The sequence below is a fragment of the Musca domestica genome, unplaced genomic scaffold (genome assembly GCF_030504385.1).
Source record: "Musca domestica strain aabys unplaced genomic scaffold, Musca_domestica.polishedcontigs.V.1.1 13, whole genome shotgun sequence".
In the NCBI taxonomy this organism is placed as follows: Eukaryota; Metazoa; Arthropoda; class Insecta; order Diptera; family Muscidae; genus Musca; species Musca domestica.
Window position 1 is genome coordinate 648,587 of NW_026712172.1, and position 25,257 is coordinate 673,843.

The 25,257-nt window shown below is 31.4% G+C and overlaps 1 protein-coding gene across 2 annotated transcripts in view; it reads left to right on the forward strand.

The window, feature by feature from the left end:
* Positions 1-25,257, forward strand: part of LOC101890560 (structural maintenance of chromosomes protein 3) — a 254,949-nt gene that overhangs the window by 104,707 nt on the left and 124,985 nt on the right. For both annotated transcript variants that reach the window (XM_059118472.1, XM_059118473.1), the window contains one exon: positions 2,543-2,682. In XM_059118472.1, the coding sequence (XP_058974455.1) occupies positions 2,543-2,682 (140 nt within the window). The remainder of the gene's footprint in view (positions 1-2,542; positions 2,683-25,257) is intronic.

The window sequence follows — 25,257 nt, forward strand, 5'->3', positions numbered from 1 at the left end:
AACTAATCTAACTTAACCTAGTCGCAGCCACACAATTGTTCTAATCTATTTTAATATTGAATGGAGAACATTGCAGGGGTGCTTGACATCTCATTCAAGTGGTCTTGTGCATCTACTGAGCGCATCGATATATGTGCGTGTGGGTCATACCGCACCGCACTCAAAAGTATGTACAAAGTATTTTGTACACCAACAAATATATTTCAAATATCCTATTCAGACACAAAAATGCAGAAATATCACACTTACTTTAGTCGCTCACTTTAATAAAATCATCCAACACTGTGGGGGATGCGAAGGGATGCCAGCACAAGTTATGATCCACTTATTGTAAACTGCTGTTAGGTACTACCTGCGCTCAGCAATTGATATGTAGAACATCGGCACAATGTAACACAAAAAGTAACAATATGCTTTAATTCGGTATTTATGAGCTTTGTAGGTGGATTTACTCCTCTCAAAAAATTTGCAATATAAAATAGCTATTATACCGCTCATCCAAGTTTGGGGTAATCTGAAAACTCCCAATTTGACCATAATAGAACGTTTAACGTTTACCGTATTTAGTAAACCGAGTGGACTTAAGATTAAATTTAATTACATATTCGTCAAATAAATCCTGATATACTAGGCTAAACATGCTATAATTCAGGTTTTTGTTCTGCCAAAAAATGCCTTGTTCTACGGAGTGCAAATCTATATATATAAAAATCAATTGTTGTTCGTTGGTAATGGAATCAGTTGAGAATGGCTGGACCGATTTGCATAATTTTTTGTACAAACGTTCGTCATACCCCGAGTTAGGTTTTTAAAGAAAAAAATTATTGACCACGCCTAATTTTACGCCCACTATTTCGATTTATTTAAAAATCCTTATATTTGCCAAATAATGAAGATATCGGTTTAAAAATTATTACACGAGATACCGTTGACTTCCCATCCAACCCTAAGTACTTATTTGGCGGCTGAGGAACTAACCACGCCTCCTTTTAATTTAAATATATCTATCTATATATATAAAAGAAAGTTGTGTTAGTTACTACGTTTATAATTTAAGAACCGCTGGACTGATTTTAACGATTCATACAAATTCGGAATTGTCTCTTGGCCGAAAAGGATAAAATCCAAAAAAAATCGCATACAAATTTGAACATTTGAACAAATTAAAGGCGACTTACATTGAAGTGTAGAATAGAAGTGAATATTTTTTTATTTTGAATTCTGAATGAATAATATTAAAAATGAAATGAGTGACCTAGGTGGACCTAATTCTTTCATATGACAATAATCCGTCCAATGAGAACTCAAAATGCAAGATGCAATCGCTTTTGCAGGTCATAATATATGACACCGGAGAAGGGTACAACCCGATTTCAAGTATACTTTACATTTTAACCATATTTTGCATACTCATTTTAGCAAAAGTTGGTAATTTGAGAAGAAACCACCCTCGCAAAAAATGATCACGTTCGTCAACATTCCATGATTTACACTATTTTCGCGGTCTTCGACATTTTTTTCATTTTTTAGCCCTTTATTTGGCATCTTTGTTTCTAAGGGTGTAGAAAACCTCTTCTCATAAAATTTTCAATTTTCGGAGTAATGTCCATCTTGGTCTTGACCACATTCATCAATTGATTTGGCTAAAAAATTGTATTTTATACAGATAATTGTCCACATAGGCATTTATTTGAGTATAGTTCCCACATTAGTGTACCTCCAAGTCTTCTTTCCCAACAAATGTGTGGTCAGAAAAGAAAATTTTGTATTCTATTGAATTTGTAACCCCCAAGAAAATATTGGTTGGGTACGTAGATGAGATCTACGTCTATATGACATAAACTCCGAAATTTCAAACTGAGACTCATTCTGTAGGAAATTTTGGCAGAAACATGAAAAAATGACGAATATTAATTTCTTTGATCGTCATTGAATTATACTATGATGAAAAATATGGACTTTATGGGGTCTCTAACGCACAATTTAAATGACAAAATTAAATAAATTACATTCTTACGGTAATGGGTGTAGAAGAATAATTATCATTGACTATTCTGAAATCATTATGCCCCTAACTATGAGGTGGACAAACTAAATACCACACAGCACGGTATTGTAAACGTTGTAAATACAAATCCCATGTTACAGCTCATTTGAATGGAAAATGTTTCTAAGCTCTTTATAATATCAAAAATTGAGCTGAGTTTTCACATGAGGCTATTATAGATGTTCTATATCATATAGGTTTTTAGCACTCAATTAAAGTCTATGGCTGAAAAATAAAGATCAGTCTATTCAAAATATCTAAACCGACTGTGTGTGATTGTCTATTATAACTTATGCCATGAATGTTTAATTCTATTCAGAAATGACTATGGAAATTGTGCCGCTTACATAATTCAGTTCTGTGTTCTATTATGCTTTAAAAAATATGCATTAAGGACTAAAAGTAAGGGCCGGTAACGCGGACCGGGCCAGTATTGTTTATAAAAATGAGAGAGAGTTTCATTTCAAATTAACATTTTTATTTTTTATTTTGCAGCTATTCAATTCGTTCTAAGTGATGAATTCACACATCTAAGGCCAGAGCAACGTCAAGGACTACTACATGAGGGAACTGGAGCACGAGTTATATCTGCATATGTGGAAATAATATTTGATAACTCTGATAACAGAGTACCGGTAAGTCTCTTTTTAAAACAAAACCGAACTAATTACAAGTTCCACATAAGATGCCCCAGCTCATAAGGTATATAAGAGCGAGCCTTCTGATGGTTCACGCAGAAGGGGAAGGCCAAGAATTAGATGGAAAGACCAAGTAGAAGACAACATATCGGAACATGGTCTTTCAAATTGGAAAAACTGTGCACAAGACCGACGCGCCTGGAAATCTTTTCTAAACTCGGCTTATGGAACAAATGTTCTGTCTCGAGCCATCCGACAAATTGATATTAGGGAAAGTTCACTAGAATCACACAAAACACAACCGGAAATATCGGTTGCACAGGGTCAGAAACAAAATAGAACCGGTCTGACTTGACTTTGAAATTATTTTATCCTTCCGCTGAATATGGTTGTGTATACGCTTGAACAATGCTGGGATATAATGTGTGCGAAAAATGCATATTGATTTTTGAAGAAAGGAAACACTTTGAGGTTCATATGTAAACAAGCAAAATTGTCGCATTTGGGGCACCGCACGTAGGATAAGTGGCCTAAGTTCGGCATGTCCCAGTAGTCGGCAGCCTTGAAATTTAAACTTAAATAACTAAGAATAAAATTGACCAAATAATGAAATAATTGCAAAAAAACGCCAACAATGTTCTCTGCTCTCTTTCTGTAAAAAAAACAATAAGCTCCGATCATTTATTACGAGAGAATATTGGTTTTCGTCAGTGAGTGTCTTCTAACGCGTGCGATAGTGCTTGTTTGTAAAAAAAAAATTAGTGGTGGCGTCAACTTAATAATCTATTTAAGTAAATTAAATTTAATACTTTTGGAATCAGAAATATTTTATAATATTAAATAACAGTCTAAAGATCATTTTATAACTTAGAAACATACAAATCAAGCATCGGCAGGGGGTGCCGATTACTAGAAAAATATAATTTTTGATCAAATTCGCCAAAACTTGAGAAAATTATTAAAAAATAGTCCAAAAACTACTCACTGGCATAAAATATTCATAAAAAATTCGATTGGGGTTACCTAATCTCCAAGAATTGACTCTTATCCACGAAAGGGATTGTAGCTGAGTTGTAAAGTAAAGTAACGATGCCAAGTTTTATCAAAAATTAGCTCTTGTTATTTGTTAAGAATGTAATATGGCGTTTATTTAAAGTAATCTTTTCGTCTTTGTTTATATTGCAGAAGAAAACAATGCATTTTCCAGAAAAAATAAACAAAGACCGTCTCCTAGGTCTCCAAGGTTAGACGATGAAAAAATTGTTGGTTATGTGCCACTAAGAATATTCCCAAAGATCATATAGCAATAACCCAAAAAGAGTCTTAATTTCCAAAAAATGTATGATTTTTCCAAAGATTTTATCGTGAAAGAGAAATTATGACGCCGAAAATTGCGAAATAAGTTTGATATGTATATATTTTTCCAAAAAACGTATAGAGTTGTGTGTATGTCGTTCTACACTTATGACGCTAAAATTGTAATATATCCGCTTGTTGTGTGTAATGTAAAAATTTCCAAAAGAAATATTGTAAATTTTCCAAACAATGTAGTAATTTTAGAGATAATTGTTGATTAGTAGATATGTATGTAAATGTAAGTATGTAATTTGAGCTATTTTTAATATGGTTCCGCAAACAAAACCCAAAATGTATCAAATGTGGCGAGTCACTTTTCTAAGTCCACTGTACACGGACAGACAAACGGAAGCTTCTAAATGTTTTAACTTTCCACCAGTGGAAAAGCAAAGTCGCAAAAACTTCTCATTTATTCCACTTTTTCCATAAAAGTTTCTCCTTGTTTGTCGTTAACTTTTTGTTTATTCCAGTGGTTCGTCTTCTTGTTCCTTAATGTGTCTTTTGATGTTGTTTTGTTGTTGTGACTTCTGATTTTTGGGTTCTGCTTAAAATGTCTTTTTGGTTAAAGGCCCGTACCGATGTAAATCTTTGTTGCTATCTATATCTAATATAAATCAATTGTTGTTCGTTGGTAATGGAATCAGTTAAGAACGGCTGGACCGATATCCATTATTTTTTGTACAAACGTTCGTCATACATCGAGTTAGGTTTTTAAAGAAAAAATATTGACCACGTCTACTTTTACGTCCATTATTACGATTTATCTAAAATCCTATATTTGCCAAAATAATGAAGATATCGGTTTGAAAATTATTACACGAGATACCGTTGACTTTCCATCCAACCCTAAGTATTTATTTACTTTTTATTTTTATAAAATTTATAAAATGTAGTAACACATCATCGATTTGACTCAAATTTTCTTTTGGTTATTTGTAATTAAAGTGAAAACGTTTTCACGACTGAAAATGTTGAGAAAAGCCTCTAGAAAAATAGCGGAAGTGAAAAACTTGAATTTTCTATTTTGATAAGGAATTTTGTATAGAATTGTTTCAGAATATTCTTTTGAAATTGAAAATTCTTATCAAAAAGAAACCGAGAAATTTTGTATTTTGTTGTTAAAAAATGGTCAGGCTTAATCCATTTTTATAAAAACAACGTTTGTTTATTATGGAGAACGATGGTAATGTTTACCAGGGGGTAAGGCAGGGAATACCTAGGTTTCGGAAAGAGCCACCAATCATAATCAGTTCCCTTGTTTTTTGTCTGGGATATTCTCCCTAGAAGTTATTTTAAAAATAACTTCTATGACAAAAACCATTTTTTACCCATTTTACAAAAACAAAATTCTATGGTATCCCGAACAAACAAAGCCAACACTGTTCTAATAATAGACAAGGCACGGTTGACGAAGGAACTTTTGTTGTAACAGAAAAAACCAACTTACATGGTTATGCTTCTTCGTTCAGTTAGAACGAAAGCATAACAAGTGGAGAAAGATGTAAATGTTTATAAGTGCGGTTGTAAGATTTAGAAGATTTTGCAAAAGAATTTTAGAATTTTTATTTAATTCTTTTTTAATTTGGTTAGTTTTATTTAATTCTTTGGTTCCTCTTCTATTGAGCTTACGATCTCGTCACTTGGGTAAAAAATGTTTTTTGTCATAGAAGTTATTTTTAAAATAACTTCTGGGGAGAATATCCCAGACAGAAAACAAGGGAACTGATGAGGATTGGTGGCTTCTTCCGAAACCTAGGTATTCCCTGCCTTTCCCCCTGGTAAACACTACCATCGTTCTCCACTAATAAATAAACGTTGTTTTTATAAAAACAACAAAAAAGGGATAAAGCCTGACCATTTTGCAACAACAAAATATTTTATACAATTTTGATTAAAAAGTACTCCTCAAAGCATCAAAACATTTAAAATCTTAACATATTTTTAAATTGGAGCTATGCATAATGGTGAACAATAGTAGATCAAATATTAAACAGTAATTGTCGGTATAGATTTCACAATACTGAAAACTTTAAATGTCAAATTACAGTTAATTCGGTAGAATTTATAACAAAAACAATCAATCAATTGTTGTTCGTTGGTAATTGAATCAGTTGAGAACGGCTGGACTTTCTTTCCGAAACCTAGGTATTCCCTGCCTTACCCCTGGTAAACATTACCATCGTTCTCCATAATAAACAAACGTTGTTTTTATAAAAAGGGACTAAGCCTGTCCATTTTTTAACAACAAAATACAAAATTTCTCGATTTCTTTTTGATAAGAATTTTCAATTCCAAAAGGATATTCTGAAACAATTCTATACAAAATTCCTTATCAAAATAGAAAATTCAAGTTTTTCACTTCCGCTATTTTTCTAGAAGCTTTTCTCTACATTTTCAGTCGTGAAAACGTTTTCACTTTAATTACAAATAACCAAAAAAAATTTGAGTCAAATCGATGATGTGTTACTACATTTTATAAATTTTATAAAAATAAAAAGTAAATAAACACTTAGGGTTGGATGGAAAGTCAACAGTCTCTCGTGTAATAATTTTCAAACCGATATCTTCATTATTTTGGCAAATATAGGATTTTAGATAAATCGTAATAATGAACGTAAAAGTAGACGTGGTCAATATTTTTTCTTTAATAACCTAACTCGAACGTTTGTACAAAAAATAATGGATATCGGTCCAGCCGTTCTTAACTGATTCCATTACCAACGAACAACAATTGATTTGTATTAGATATAGATAGCAACAAAGATTTACATCGGTACGGGCCTTTAACCAAAAAGACATTTTAAGCAGAACCCAAAAATTAAGGAACAAGAAGACGAACCACTGGAATAAACAAAAAGTTAACGACAAACAAGGAGAAACCTTTATGGAAAAAGTGGAATAAATGAGAAGTTTTTGCGACTTTGCTTTTCCATTGGTGGAAAGTTAAAACATTTAGAAGCTTCCGTTTGTCTGTCCGTGTACAGTGGACACCTTAGAAAAGTTACCCGCCACATTTGATACATTTTGGGTTTTGTTTGCGGAACCATATTAAAAATAGCTCAAATTACATACTTACATTTACATACATATCTACTAATCAACAATTATCTCTAAAATTACTACATTGTTTGGAAAATTTGCAATATTTCTTTTGGAAATTTTTACATTACACACATACAACAAGCGGATATATTACAATTTTAGCGTCATAAGTGTAGAACGACATACACACAACTCTATACGTTTTTTGGAAAATTTTGCTTCAATATATACATATCAAACTTATTTCGCAATTTTCGGCGTCATAATTTCTCTTTCACGATAAAATCTTTGGAAAAATCATACATTTTTTGGAAATTAAGACTCTTTTTGGATTATTGCTATATGATCTTTGGGAATATTCTTAGTGGCACATAACCAACAATTTTTTCATCGTCTAACCTTGGAGACCTAGAAGACGGTCTTTGTTTATTTTTTCTGGAAAATGCATTGTTTTCTTCCGCAATATAAACAAAGACGAAAAGATTACTTTAAATAAACGCCATATTACATTCTTAACAAATAACAAGAGCTAATTTTTGATAAAACTTGGCATCGTTACTTTACTTTACAACTCAGCTACAATCCCTTTCGTGGATAAGAGTCAATTCTTGGAGATTAGGTAACCCCAATCGAATTTTTTATGAATATTTTATGCCAGCCTGTGTTACACAACATTTTTATGAAAAATTTGCTGGGATTTGATAAACGTAACTTGTGAAATGGAATAAATATTCGAGACCTTCGGTCGTAATCAGCCTAGGGTAAGTGCGCCTAAGTTCGGCCAAAGACCTAAAATGGTAAAGACTAGACAAAATGCATTCTGAGCAAATGGTTTGTGTCTATACTGTCTGGGTAACAGCTTATGGCAGGACCATGTTAATATAAAAAAAATATATTTATAGAAAAAAATGACAAACAAAAGTTTGAAAAATCCAAAAATTGGGTTTCAAAATTCTATTCCATAGACTTTCCAAATTAATTGCATATTGCCTAAGCGGTTTAAATCGCATAACATTTCTAACTATGTTGTTACGATATCATAACAACAGAGGTATGGTTTTTGTCATAGAAGTTATTTTTAAAATAACTTCTAGGGAGAATATCCCAGACAAAAAACAAGGGAACTGATTATGATTGGTGGCTCTTTCCGAAACCTAGGTATTCCCTGCCTTACCCCTGGTAAACATTACCATCGTTCTCCATAATAAACAAACGTTGTTTTTATAAAAAGGGACTAAGCCTGTCCATTTTTTAACAACAAAATACAAAATTTCTCGATTTCTTTTTGATAAGAATTTTCAATTCCAAAAGGATATTCTGAAACAATTCTATACAAAATTCCTTATCAAAATAGAAAATTCAAGTTTTTCACTTCCGCTATTTTTCTAGAAGCTTTTCTCTACATTTTCAGTCGTGAAAACGTTTTCACTTTAATTACAAATAACCAAAAAAAAATTTGAGTCAAATCGATGATGTGTTACTACATTTTATAAATTTTATAAAAATAAAAAGTAAATAAACACTTAGGGTTGGATGGAAAGTCAACAGTCTCTCGTGTAATAATTTTCAAACCGATATCTTCATTATTTTGGCAAATATAGGATTTTAGATAAATCGTAATAATGAACGTAAAAGTAGACGTGGTCAATATTTTTTCTTTAATAACCTAACTCGAACGTTTGTACAAAAAATAATGGATATCGGTCCAGCCGTTCTTAACTGATTCCATTACCAACGAACAACAATTGATTTGTATTAGATATAGATAGCAACAAAGATTTACATCGGTACGGGCCTTTAACCAAAAAGACATTTTAAGCAGAACCCAAAAATTAAGGAACAAGAAGACGAACCACTGGAATAAACAAAAAGTTAACGACAAACAAGGAGAAACCTTTATGGAAAAAGTGGAATAAATGAGAAGTTTTTGCGACTTTGCTTTTCCATTGGTGGAAAGTTAAAACATTTAGAAGCTTCCGTTTGTCTGTCCGTGTACAGTGGACACCTTAGAAAAGTTACCCGCCACATTTGATACATTTTGGGTTTTGTTTGCGGAACCATATTAAAAATAGCTCAAATTACATACTTACATTTACATACATATCTACTAATCAACAATTATCTCTAAAATTACTACATTGTTTGGAAAATTTGCAATATTTCTTTTGGAAATTTTTACATTACACACATACAACAAGCGGATATATTACAATTTTAGCGTCATAAGTGTAGAACGACATACACACAACTCTATACGTTTTTTGGAAAATTTTGCTTCAATATATACATATCAAACTTATTTCGCAATTTTCGGCGTCATAATTTCTCTTTCACGATAAAATCTTTGGAAAAATCATACATTTTTTGGAAATTAAGACTCTTTTTGGATTATTGCTATATGATCTTTGGGAATATTCTTAGTGGCACATAACCAACAATTTTTTCATCGTCTAACCTTGGAGACCTAGAAGACGGTCTTTGTTTATTTTTTCTGGAAAATGCATTGTTTTCTTCCGCAATATAAACAAAGACGAAAAGATTACTTTAAATAAACGCCATATTACATTCTTAACAAATAACAAGAGCTAATTTTGATAAAACTTGGCATCGTTACTTTACTTTACAACTCAGCTACAATCCCTTTCGTGGATAAGAGTCAATTCTTGGAGATTAGGTAACCCCAATCGAATTTTTTATGAATATTTTATGCCAGCCTGTGTTACACAACATTTTTATGAAAAATTTGCTGGGATTTGATAAACGTAACTTGTGAAATGGAATAAATATTCGAGACCTTCGGTCGTAATCAGCCTAGGGTAAGTGCGCCTAAGTTCGGCCAAAGACCTAAAATGGTAAAGACTAGACAAAATGCATTCTGAGCAAATGGTTTGTGTCTATACTGTCTGGGTAACAGCTTATGGCAGGACCATGTTAATATAAAAAAAATATATTTATAGAAAAAAATGACAAACAAAAGTTTGAAAAATCCAAAAATTGGGTTTCAAAATTCTATTCCATAGACTTTCCAAATTAATTGCATATTGCCTAAGCGGTTTAAATCGCATAACATTTCTAACTATGTTGTTACGATATCATAACAACAGAGGTATTTTCACAGGGTTGCCATATCATGACTTTGTCTTGTCCCATCTTTATACTTCTATGTCTTTGGTTCGGCATGTCCCAGTAGTCGGCAGTTTTGAAATTTAAACTTAAAAAGTCAACAATGTTCTCTGCTCTCTTTCTTATATAAATATAAGAATTTAAATTAATAAACATAAGTTTTTATATAAACAATTATCATAATTCTTAACTGGCGCCCAACGTGGGGCATGTGTAAAACAATTTTTTTAACATGATATAAAATCATTAAAAAATATTGCAATATTAAATAAAGAATAAATATTAAAAGTCACCAAAGTATCCGAAACCTTTGGGCAGCGAGAAAGTGATAAGGTCAAAAAGAAGCCTATTAAAAAACTTTGGGAATTGAGCAATAAGGACACCCACCAGGACGAGAAGCCGGAGGACTAATCTTTTTATATTTACGTACTTTGGCCTTACTAAATTGCAACAAATAAGGATTAAGAAAAGGCAAAATCATGCGCTCCGCGCGACCATTAATAGCTATAGAAGGACCGAGGACGACCCTAACTTAAACGGGGGAGGAGGTAAGACTGTCACCTCTACAATCAGAGGGGAAGAACAAGCAGTATAAAAAAATAGTTATTCCCCTTCCAACAATGACCACAATTTATTTCACAACATCAAACACAAACACTATTGGTCTTTTTTGTGTGCCGCGAAAAATGATATTCTTCACGAGGCGCAAGGCAAGCATACTTTATTAACCCAGACATTTGACAACATAAAATCATCCAGACGTTGCTAGCATATTTGTGTAAACAAATAAAAACAATATTTTGCACGAGGCGCAAGATCAGCAATACCCAAACGTCGACTGCGACAACGGTCGGATGGTGACGCAAGATCAGCAGTGCCCAAACGTCGACTGCGACAACGGCCTGATGGTGAAGTAGCAAAACAAATGTGATGGACGGAAAGTTTTAGTTTAACAACTTCATACTAATAGAACGGTTCAGGCGAGTCGCCGAATCCGATATAAATATAAGAATTTAAATTAATAAACATAAGTTTTTAAACAAACAATTATCATAATTCTTAACATATATATATATATATATATATATATATATATATATATATATATATATATATATATATATATATATATATATATATATATATATATATATTTATTTATCATCAAGATCGGAGGAACCTCAAAAATGTAGATATTGTATGCGAATATCTTTTGATCGGTTGTAGATTGGAATGTGTGAGGGAGTTTGGTACAAATATAAATCTGTTAAATTATATTGAAATTGTACTTAGAACCAGCGTATATATATATATATATATATATATATATATATATATATATATATATATATAAAATTTTCTTTTCTGACCAAACATTGGTTAGGAAAGCGGATTTGTGGGTACACTAATGTGAGAACTATATTCGAATAAATGCCTATGTGGACAATTATCTGAGGGACGATTCTCTACCCCAGAGTTGCCTAAATACAATTTTTTAGCCAAATCAATTGATGAATGTGGTCAAGACCAAGATGGACTCTACTCCGAAAATTGAAAATGTTATGAGAAAAGGTTTTTACACCCTTAGAAACAAAGATGCCAAATAAAGGCCTAAAGATGAAAAAAATGTCGAAGACCCCGAACATGGCTTAAATTATATGATGGTTATACCAAAACATGATCATATTTTGCGAGGATGGTTTCTTATCAAATTAAAATGAGTTAAGAAAAATGTGGTTAAAATGTAAACAATACTTGAAATAGGGTTGTACCCTTATCCGGGGGTCATATATCATGACCTGCAAAATCTTGAAAGTTTAGGAAGAATTTCTTTCTTTTTTCCTAAATGTCCAATTCGCTCTACCATTTTGCACCCTTTATATTCGGTATTTCACTGACTGCAGTTCCAATGAATTGCATTTTGAGTTCTCATTGGGCGGATTATTGCCATATGAAAGATGTAGGTCCACGTAGGTCACTCATTTTATTTTAAATATTATTCATTCAGATTTCAAGGCAATAAAAAATGTTCACTTCAATATAGTATGTCAAATTGAAACAAATCACACCAAAAAGAAATTTTTTATTAATATTTTTATTGGATACCATTCCAAAATTGTATGAATTGTCAAGCCGTTCTTTAGTTATACCTTATGTAATTTTTCCCCGATTTGAGAATTTTTGCAATGAGATATCTTTTTTCAAGATTTTTAGAAATTTTGACTTAAATTTGGTGTGACCGCGTTAAATTATTTCGATAACATCTATTTCGTTTCGCCACCACATAATTTGGTACTACACTTCAATGTAACCCGGCTTCTATTTCAGTTCTCAAGAAATCGAGTCAAAATAAATTGGTATTAATATTCGAATCAAAAAGAAAAAAAAAATATTATAAAAAACACTACAAATGTACATTCGAAAAAAGTAAGTCAAAATGGAAAAAAAACATACAAAATAAAACATTACGATTGTACATTTCAGAAGTCAAAATGAAAATGTTAATATATCACATTTTTACGCGATTTTTTTGAATGTTATCCTTTTCGGAAAAGAGACAATTCAGAATTTGTATGAATCGTTAAAATCAGATCAGCGGTTCTTGAGTTATAAGCGTAGTAACTAACACAACTTACATTTATATATATATATATATATATATATATATATATATCCCTATATATATATATATATATATATATATATATATCCCTATATATATATATATATATATATATATCCCTATATATATATATATATATATATATATATATATAGAAGTCAAAATGAATATATATATATATATATATATATATATATATATATATATATATATATATATATATATATATATATATATATATATATATATATATATATACTAGCTGGCCCTGTCCGCGTTGCCGGCCCGTAGTTTTGTTTATTATGCATATTTTTAAAAGCATAATTATTCACAGATATGACTGATGTAAGTGTTTGCGTACTGGTCGATTAAAAGTGTTTTAAAATATCTGTACCCATTTATAAGCCGTGGACTTCAATATTTAAACCGTGTGCTTCAAATGTATGGATGTGCTATACAAATCTATTAAAAAGTATATATGAATCTTATCCTCATGTAAGGGATCAAATTAATTTTTAGTATGGTAAAAATCGTAGCAAAATTTTACAGTCAAATGAGAAGCAATTTGGAATTTACTGTATTTTGTACACCTCATAATTGAGGGCTGAATGATTTAAGAATAGGCAAAGTTAATTACTTTTTAAACCCATTAGCACCTTAGATTGTGCATTAGAGTCCTCATAAGTCCCCCTAACCATGTCGGTCTGTTTGTCCGCCAAAAGGTGGACTTGAGGGTATACTATTGCATGGAGAAAATTCTAAAATTTGTGAATATGTTGACATTTTGTGTAAGATTTTCACCCCCCGAATACTCATTTTTAGCCAAATCCTTTGAAATATGGTAAAATCAGGAGGTACCTTTATATGGGCACTACTCCGAAACATCGACCTACTTTGAAAACTTTCTTCTACCCCTTATAATCCAATATGGCAAATAGAGGCCAACTCAAAATTATAGGTATTTCACACCCATTACCGTAAGATGGGAATTTTTTTATTTTCCATTTAAATTGTAAATTGGAGACCCCATAAAGTCCATATTTTTCATCATAGTATAATTCAATGTCGATTCAACAAATATTCGGTCCCGTACTACTTTCTTATATTTGTAATTTGTTCATGTTCCCACAATTTATTTCATATAGATGTACATTCCAAACCTACGTTCCCAACTAATATTCTCTTGGGAGTTACAAATTCAATAGAATACAAAATTTTCCTTTCTGACCACACATTAGGTGTGAAAGTGGACTTGGGATACTCCAATGTGGAGACTTTACTTAAATAATTCCTATGTGGCAATTATCTGTATGATGGTTCCCTTCCCCAGGGCAGCATAACAAAATTTTTTAGCCAAATCAATTGATGAATGTGTTCAAGACCAATATGGGCCCTACTCTGAAAATTTCAAATTTATGCGAAGAGGTTCTGTACCCCCTTAGACACAAAGATGCCTAATAAGGGCCAAAAAATAAAAAGGGACTAAGACCCCCAAAAATAGCTTGAATCATACGATGGTTATATAAATATAAAATCGGGTTGTACCCTTATCCGTGAGTTATGATCTATATCATGACTGCATTCTATTTCGCACTTATTTTGGTGAAAAATTGTATAGTGAAAAATTATTCTTCATTTTGTTCACAAAAAATCAATTGAATTCAATATGATAATGCAAATTGAAAAAAAAAAGAATAACAAATTGTAAAAATATTCAACTTGTTAGCCGATTTTTTACAGCAAATGTTTAAAGGTCCTTACAAAGTTTGTCAATAGAATGTACTATTATTTTAAAAAAGGTCCTTACAAAGTTTGTCAATAGAATGTACTATTATTTTAAAAATCGATTCCATTGAAAAAAATTTTTTTTCGATTTTTTCCCGATTTCAGAATTTGTGCAATGAGATCTCTTTTTCGTGAGTTTTTGGCGATTTTGAAAAAGTAATTATCTTTTAACTTTGGTGTGACCGCGTTTAATTATTTCGATATCCTCTATTCCGTTTCGCCACCGCATAATTCGGTACTACACTTCCATGTAACCCGCCATCAATTTCAGTTCTCAAGAAATCAAGTCAATTAAATAAATTGGTATTAATATTCAAATTCAAAAATAAAATATAAAAAACGCTACAAATGTACATTAGAAAAAAGTAAGTCAAAATGGAAAAAAATCATGCAAAATAAAACATTACTATTGTACAATTCAAAAGTCAAAATGAAAATGTTAATATATCACATTTTTACGCGATTTTTTTGGATATTATCCTTTTCGGAAAAGAGACAATTCCGAATTTGTTTGAATCGTTAAAATCTGTCCAGCGGTTCTTAAGTTATAAGCGTAGTAACTAACACAACTTCCTTTATATATATAGATACTAGCTGGCCCGGTCCGCGTTGCCGGCCTCTACTTTTAGTTTTTAATGCATATTTTTTAAGGCATTATAGAACACTGATCTGAATGATTTCAAAATAGTCAAAGATAATTGGTCTTTTACACCCATTACCTTAAGATAGGAATTAATTTATTTTTGTCATTTAAATTGTGTGTTGGAAAACCCATAAAGTCCATATTTTTCTTCATAGTATAATTCAATAACGATCCAAAAAATAATATTCGTGATTTTTTCATGTTTTTGCCACAATTTGATATTTCGGAGATCAAAGCATGTAGACGTACATCCCACATCTACGTTCCCAGCCAATATTCTCTTGAGAGTTAAAAATTCAATAGTATACCAAATTTTTTTTTTCTGACCAAACATTTAGGAAGTTGGATTTGCGGGTACACTAATGTGGGAACTATACTCAAATAAATGCCTATGTGGACAATTATCTGTAAGACGATTCTCTATCCCAGAGTAGCCTAAATACAATTTTTAGCCAAATCAATTGATGATTGATTGATTTGGCTAAAAAATTGTATTTAGGCTACTCTGGGATAGAGAATCGTCTTACAGATAATTGTCCACATAGGCATTTATTTGAGTATAGTTCCCACATTAGTGTACCCGCAAATCCAACTTCCTAAATGTTTGGTCAGAAAAAAAAAATTTGGTATACTATTGAATTTTTAACTCTCAAGAGAATATTGGCTGGGAACGTAGATGTGGGATGTACGTCTACATGCTTTGATCTCCGAAATATCAAATTGTGGCAGAAACATGAAAAAATCACGAATATTATTTTTGGATCGTTATTGAATTATACTATGAAGAAAAATATGGACTTTATGGGTTTTCCAACACACAATTTAAATGACAAAAATAAATTAATTCCTATCTTAAGGTAATGGGTGTAAAAGACCAATTATCTTTGACTATTTTGAAATCATTCAGATCAGTGTTCTATAATGCCTTAAAAAATATGCATTAAAAACTAAAAGTAGAGGCCGGCAACGCGGACCGGGCCAGCTAGTATCTATATATATAAAAGGAAGTTGTGTTAGTTACTACGCTTATAACTTAAGAACCGCTGGACAGATTTTAACGATTCAAACAAATTCGGAATTGTCTCTTTTCCGAAAAGGATAATATCCAAAAAAATCGCGTAAAAATGTGATATATTAACATTTTCATTTTGACTTTTGAATTGTACAATAGTAATGTTTTATTTTGCATGATTTTTTTCCATTTTGACTTACTTTTTTCTAATGTACATTTGTAGCGTTTTTTATATTTTATTTTTGAATTCGAATATTAATACCAATTTATTTAATTGACTTGATTTCTTGAGAACTGAAATTGATGGCGGGTTACATGGAAGTGTAGTACCGAATTATGCGGTGGCGAAACGGAATAGAGGATATCGAAATAATTAAACGCGGTCACACCAAAGTTAAAAGATAATTACTTTTCAAAATCGCCAAAAACTCACGAAAAAGAGATCTCATTGCACAAATTCTGAAATCGGGAAAAAAATCGAAAAAAAAAATTTTTTTCAATGGAATCGATTTTTAAAATAAATAGTACATTCTATTGACAAACTTTGTAAGGACCTTTTTTAAAATAATAGTACATTCTATTGACAAACTTTGTAAGGACCTTTAAACATTGCTGTAAAAAATCGGCTAACAAGTTGAATATTTTTACAATTTGTTATTCTTTTTTTTTTCAATTTGCATTATCATATTGAATTCAATTGATTTTTTGTGAACAAAATGAAGAATAATTTTTCACTATACAATTGTTCACCAAAATAAGTGCGAATAGAATGCAGTCATGATATAGATCATAACTCACGGATAAGGGTACAACCCGATTTTATATTTATATAACCATCGTATGATTCAGCTATTTTTGGGGTCTTAGTCCCGTTTATTTTTTGGCCCTTATTAGGCATCTTTGTGTCTAAGGGGGTACAGAACCTCTTCGCATAAAATTTGAAATTTCAGAGTAGGGCCCATATTGGTCTTGAACACATTCATCAATTGATTTGGCTAAAAAATTTTGTTATGCTGCCCTGGGGAAGGGAACCATCATACAGATAATTGCCACATAGGAATTATTTAAGTAAAGTCTCCACATTGGAGTATCCCAAGTCCACTTTCACACCTAATGTGTGGTCAGAAAGGAAAATTTGTATTCTATTGAATTTGTAACTCCCAAGAGAATATTAGTTGGGAACGTAGGTTTGGAATGTACATCTATATGAAATAAATTGTGGGAACATGAACAAATTACAAATATAAGAAAGTAGTACGGGACCGAATATTTGTTGAATCGACATTGAATTATACTATGATGAAAATATGGACTTTATGGGGTCTCCAATTTACAATTTAAATGGAAAATAAAAAAATTCCCATCTTACGGTAATGGGTGTGAAATACCTATAATTTTGAGTTGGCCTCTATTTGCCATATTGGATTATAAGGGGTAGAAGAAAGTTTTCAAAGTAGGTCGATGTTTCGGAGTAGTGCCCATATAAAGGTACCTCCTGATTTTACCATATTTCAAAGGATTTGGCTAAAAATGAGTATTCGGGGGGTGAAAATCTTACACAAAAATGTCAACATATTCACAAATTTTAGAATTTTCTCCATGCAATAGTATACCCTCAAGTCCACCTTTTGGCGGACAAACAGACCGACATGGTTAGGGGACTTATGAGGGACTCTAATGCACAATCTAAGGTGCTAATGGGTTTAAAAAAGTAATTAACTTTGCCTATTCTTAAATCATTCAGCCCTCAATTATGAGGTGTACAAAATACAGTAAATTCCAAATTGCTTCTCATTTGACTGTAAAATTTTGCTACGATTTTTACCATACTAAAATTAATTTGATCCCTTACATGAGGATAAGATTCATATATACTTTTTAATAGATTTGTATAGCACATCCATACATTGAAGCACACGGTTTAAATATTGAAGTCCACGGCTTATAAATGGGTACAGATATTTTAAAACACTTTTAATCGACCAGTACGCAAACACTTACATCAGTCATATCTGTGAATAGATTATGCTTTTAAAAATATGCATAATAAACAAAAACGACGGGCCGGCAACGCGGACAGGGCCAGCTAGTATATATATATATATATATATATATATATATATAATATATATATATATATATATATATATATATATATATATATATATATATATATTCATTTTGACTTCTATATAATATATATATATCTATATATATATATATAGGGATATATATATATATATATATATATATAGGGATATATATATATATTATATATATATATATATATAGGGATATATATATATATATATATATATATATATATAATGTAAGTTGTGTTAGTTACTACGCTTATAACTCAAGAACCGCTGATCTGATTTTAACGATTCATACAAATTCTGAATGTCTCTTTTCCGAAAAGGATAACATTCAACAAATCGCGTAAAAATGTGATATATACATTTTCATTTTGACTTCTGAAATGTACAATCGTAATGTTTTATTTTGTATGTTTTTTTTCCATTTTGACTTACTTTTTTCGAATGTACATTTGTAGTGTTTTTATAATATTTTTTTTTTTCTTTTTGATTCGAATATTAATACCAATTTATTTTGACTCGATTTCTTGAGAACTGAAATAGAAGCCGGGTTACATTGAAGTGTAGTACCAAATTATGTGGTGGCGAAACGAAATAGATGTTATCGAAATAATTTAACGCGGTCACACCAAATTTAAGTCAAAATTTCTAAAAATCTTGAAAAAAGATATCTCATTGCAAAAATTCTCAAATCGGGGAAAAATTACATAAGGTATAACTAAAGAACGGCTTGACAATTCATACAATTTTGGAATGGTATCCAATAAAAATATTAATAAAAATTTCTTTTTGGTGTGATTTGTTTCAATTTGACATACTATATTGAAGTGAACATTTTTTATTGCCTTGAAATCTGAATGAATAATATTTAAAAATAAATGAGTGACCTACGTGGACCTACATCTTCATATGGCAATAATCCGCCCAATGAGAACTCAAAATGCAATTCATTGGAACTGCAGTCAGTGAAATACCGAATATAAAGGGTGCAAAAATGGTAGAGCGAATTGGACATTTAGGAAAAAAGAAAGAAATTCTTCCTAAACTTTCAAGATTTGGCAGGTCATGATATATGACCCCCGGATAAGGGTACAACCCTATTTCAAGTATTGTTTACATTTTAACCACATTTTCTTAACTCATTTAATTTGATAAGAGACCTCCTCCGCAAAATATGATCATGTTTGGTATAACCATCATATAATTTAAGCCATGTTCGGGGTCTTCGACATTTTTTTCATTCTTTAGGGCCTTTATTTGCATCTTTGTTTCTAAGGGTGTAAAAACCTTTTCTCATAACATTTTCAATTTTCGGAGTAGAGTCCATCTTGGTCTTGACCACATTCATCAATTGATTTGGCTAAAAAATTGTATTTAGGCAACTCTGGGGGTAGAGAATCGTCCCTCAGATAATTGTCCACATAGGCATTTATTCGAATAGATTCTCACATTAGTGTACCCACAAATCCGCTTTCCTAACCAATTTTGGTCATAAAAGAAAATTTTATATATATAATAATATATATATATATATATATATATATATATATTATATATACGCTGGTTCTAAGTACAATTTCAATATAATTAACAGATTTATATTTGTACCAAACTCCCTCACACATTCCAGCTACAACCGATCAAAAGATATTCGCATACAATTCTACATTTTTGAGGTTCCTCGAATCTTGATGATAATAAGATATAGATAGAATAATATAATATATATAGATATATATATATATATATATATATATAGATATATATATATATATATATAGATATATATGTTAAAGATTATGATAATTGTTTGTTTTAAAAACTTATGTTTATTAATTTAACTTCTTATATTTATATCGGATTCGGCGACTCGCCTGAACCGTTCTATAGTATGAATTGTTAAACTAAAACTTTCCGTCCATCACATTTGGTTTGCTACTTCACCATCAGGCCGTTGTCGCAGTCGACGTTTGGGCACTGCTGATCTTGCGTCACCATCCGACCGTTGTCGCAGTCGACGTTTGGGTATTGCTGATCTTGCGCCTCGTGCAAAATATTGTTTTTATTTTGTTTACACAAATATGCTAGCAACGTCTGGATGATTTTATGTTGTCAAATGTCTGGGTTAATAAAGTATGCTTGCCTTGCGCCTCGTGAAGAATATCATTTTTCGCGGCACACAAAAAAGACCAATAGTGTTTGTGTTTGATGTTGTGAAATAAATTGTGGTCATTGTTGGAAGGGGAATAACTATTTTTTTTATACTGCTTGTTCTTCCCCTCTGATTGTAGAGGTGACAGTCTTACCTCCTCCCCCGTTTAAGTTAGGGTCGTCCTCGGTCCTTCTATAGCTATTAATGGTCGCGCGGAGCGCATGATTTTGCCTTTTCTTAATCCTTATTTGTTGCAATTTAGTAAGGCCAAAGTACGTAAATATAAAAAGATTAGTCCTCCGGCTTCTCGTCCTGGTGGGTGTCCTTATTGCTCAATTCCCAAAGTTTTTTAATAGGCTTCTTTTTGACCTTATCACTTTCTCGCTGCCCAAAGGTTTCGGATACTTTGGTGACTTTTAATATTTATTCTTTATTTAATATTGCAATATTTTTTAATGATTTTATATCATGTTAAAAAATTGTTTTACACATGCCCCACGTTGGGCGCCAGTTAAGAATTATGATAATTGTTTATATAAAAACTTATGTTTATTAATTTAAATTCTTATATTTATATAAGAAAGAGAGCAGAGAACATTGTTGACTTTTTAAGTTTAAATTTCAAAACTGCCGACTACTGGGACATGCCGAACCAAAGACATAGAAGTATAAAGATGGGACAAGACAAAGTCATGATATGGCAACCCTGTGAAAATACCTCTGTTGTTATGATATCGTAACAACATAGTTAGAAATGTTATGCGATTTAAACCGCTTAGGCAATATGCAATTAATTTGGAAAGTCTATGGAATAGAATTTTGAAACCCAATTTTTGGATTTTTCAAACTTTTGTTGTCATTTTTTTCTATAAATATATTTTTTTTATATTAACATGGGTCCTGCCATAAGCTGTTACCCAGACAGTATAGACACAAACCATTTGCTCAGAATGCATTTTTGTCTAGTCTTTACCATTTTAGGTCTTTGGCCGAACTTAGGCGCACTTACCCTAGGCTGATTACGACCGAAGGTCTCGAATATTTATTCCATTTCACAAGTTACGTTTATCAAATCCCAGCAAATTTTTCATAAAAATGTTGTGTAACACAGGCTGGCATAAAATATTCATAAAAAATTCGATTGGGGTTACCTAATCTCCAAGAATTGACTCTTATCCACGAAGGGATTGTAGCTGAGTTGTAAAGTAAAGTAACGATGCCAAGTTTTATCAAAATTAGCTCTTGTTATTGTTAAGAATGTAATATGGCGTTTATTTAAAGTAATCTTTTCGTCTTTGTTTATATTGCGGAAGAAAACAATGCATTTTCCAGAAAAAATAAACAAAGACCGTCTTCTAGGTCTCCAAGGTTAGACGATGAAAAAATTGTTGGTTATGTGCCACTAAGAATATTCCCAAAGATCATATAGCAATAATCCAAAAAGAGTCTTAATTTCCAAAAAATGTATGATTTTTCCAAAGATTTTATCGTGAAAGAGAAATTATGACGCCGAAAATTGCGAAATAAGTTTGATATGTATATATTGAAGCAAAATTTTCCAAAAACGTATAGGAGTTGTGTGTATGTCGTTCTACACTTATGACGCTAAATTGTAATATATCCGCTTGTTGTATGTGTGTAATGTAAAAATTTCCAAAAGAAATATTGCAAATTTTCCAAACAATGTAGTAATTTTAGAGATAATTGTTGATTAGTAGATATGTATGTAAATGTAAGTATGTAATTTGAGCTATTTTTAATATGGTTCCGCAAACAAAACCCAAAATGTATCAAATGTGGCGGGTAACTTTCTAAGGTGTCCACTGTACACGACAGACAAACGGAAGCTTCTAAATGTTTTAACTTTCCACCAATGGAAAAGCAAAGTCGCAAAAACTTCTCATTTATTCCACTTTTTCCATAAAGGTTTTCTCCTTGTTTGTCGTTAACCTTTTTGTTTATTCCAGTGGTTCGTCTTCTTGTTCCTTAATTTTTGGGTTCTGCTTAAAATGTCTTTTTGGTTAAAGGCCCGTACCGAGGTAAATCTTTGTTGCTATCTATATCTAATACAATCAATTGTTGTTCGTTGGTAATGGAATCAGTTAAGAACGGCTGGACCCGATATCCATTATTTTTGTACAAACGTTCGAGTTAGGTTATTAAAGAAAAAATATTGACCACGTCTACTTTTACGTTCATTATTACGATTTATCTAAAATCCTATATTTGCCAAAATAATGAAGATATCGTTTTGAAAATTATTACACGAGAGACTGTTTGACTTTCCATCCAACCCTAAGTGTTTATTTACTTTTTATTTTTATAAAATTTATAAAATGTAGTAACACATCATCGATTGGACTCAAATTTTTTTTTGGTTATTTGTAATTAAAGTGAAAACGTTTTCACGACTGAAATGTAGAGAAAAGCTTCTAGAAAAATAGCGGAAGTGAAAAACTTGAATTTTCTATTTTGATAAGGAATTTTGTATAGAATTGTTTCAGAATATCCTTTTGGAATTGAAAATTCTTATCAAAAAGAAATCGAGAAATTTTGTATTTTGTTGTTTAAAAAATGGACAGGCTTAGTCCCTTTTTATAAAAACAACGTTTGTTTATTATGGAGAACGATGGTATGTGTTACCAGGGTAAGGCAGGGAATACCTAGGTTTCGGAAAGAGCCCCAATCATAATCAGTTCCCTTGTTTTTTGTCTGGGATATTCTCCCTAGAAGTTATTTTAAAAAACTTCTATGACAAAACCATACCTCTGTTGTTTGATATCGTAACAACATAGTTAGAAATGTTATGCGATTTAAACCGCTTAGGCAATATGCAATTAATTTGGAAAGTCTATGGAATAGAATTTTGAAACCCAATTTTTGGATTTTTTCAAACTTTGTTTGTCATTTTTTTCTATAAATATATTTTTTTTATATTAACATGGTCCTGCCATAAGCTGTTACCCAGACAGTATAGACACAAACCATTTGCTCAGAATGCATTTTGTCTAGTCTTTACCATTTTAGGTCTTTGGCCGAACTTAGGCGCACTTACCCTAGGCTGATTACGACCGAAGGTCTCGAATATTTATTCCATTTCACAAGTTACGTTTATCAAATCCCAGCAAATTTTTCATAAAATGTTGTGTAACACAGGCTGGCATAAAATTTCATAAAAAATTCGATTGGGGTTACCTAATCTCCAAGAATTGACTCTTATCCACGAAAGGGATTGTAGCTGAGTTGTAAAGTAAAGTAACGATGCCAAGTTTTATCAAAAATAGCTCTTGTTATTGTTAAGAATGTAATATGGCGTTTATTTAAAGTAATCTTTTCGTCTTTGTTTATATTGCGGAAGAAAACAATGCATTTTTCCAAAAAATAAACAAAGACCGTCTTCTAGGTCTCCAAGGTTAGACGATGAAAAATTGTTGGTTATGTGCCACTAAGAATATTCCCAAGATCATATAGCAATAATCCAAAAAGAGTCTTAATTTCCAAAAATGTATGATTTTTCCAAAGATTTTATCGTGAAAGAGAAATTATGACGCCGAAAATTGCGAAATAAGTTTATATGTATATATTGAAGCAAAATTTTTCCAAAAAACGTATAGAGTTGTGTGTATGTCGTTCTACACTTATGACGCTAAAATTGTAATATATCCGCTTGTTGTATGTGTGTAATGTAAAAATTTCCAAAAGAAATATTGCAAATTTTCCAAACAATGTAGTAATTTTAGAGATAATTGTTGATTGTAGATATGTATGTAAATGTAAGTATGTAATTTGAGCTATTTTTAATATGGTTCCGCAAACAAAACCCAAATGTATCAAATGTGGCGGGTAACTTTTCTAAGGTGTCCACTGTACACGGACAGACAAACGGAAGCTTCTAAATGTTTTAACTTTCCACCAATGGAAAGCAAAGTCGCAAAAACTTCTCATTTATTCCACTTTTTCCATAAAGGTTTCTCCTTGTTTGTCGTTACTTTTTGTTTATTCCAGTGGTTCGTCTCTTGTTCCTTAATTTTTTGGTTCTGCTTAAAATGTCTTTTTGGTTAAAGGCCCGTACCGATGTAAATCTTTGTTGCTATCTATATCTAATACAAATCAATTGTTGTTCGTTGGTAATGGAATCAGTTAAGAACGGCTGGACCGATATCCATTATTTTTGTACAAACGTTCGAGTTAGGTTATTAAAGAAAAATATTGACCACGTCTACTTTTACGTTCATTATTACGATTTATCTAAAATCCTATATTTGCCAAAATAATGAAGATATCGGTTTGAAAATTATTACACGAGAGACTGTTGACTTTCCATCCAACCCTAAGTGTTTATTTACTTTTTATTTTTATAAAATTTATAAAATGTAGTAACACATCATCGATTTGACTCAAATTTTTTTTTGTTATTTGTAATTAAAGTGAAAACGTTTTCACGACTGAAATGTAGAGAAAAGCTTCTAGAAAATAGCGGAAGTGAAAAACTTGAATTTTCTATTTTGATAAGGAATTTTGTATAGAATTGTTTCAGAATATCCTTTTGGAATTGAAAATTCTTATCAAAAGAAATCGAGAAATTTTGTATTTTGTTGTTAAAAATGGACAGGCTTAGTCCCTTTTTATAAAAACAACGTTTGTTTATTATGGAGAACGATGGTAATGTTTACCAGGGTAAGGCAGGGAATACCTAGGTTTCGGAAAGAAAGTCCAGCCGTTCTCAACTGATTCAAT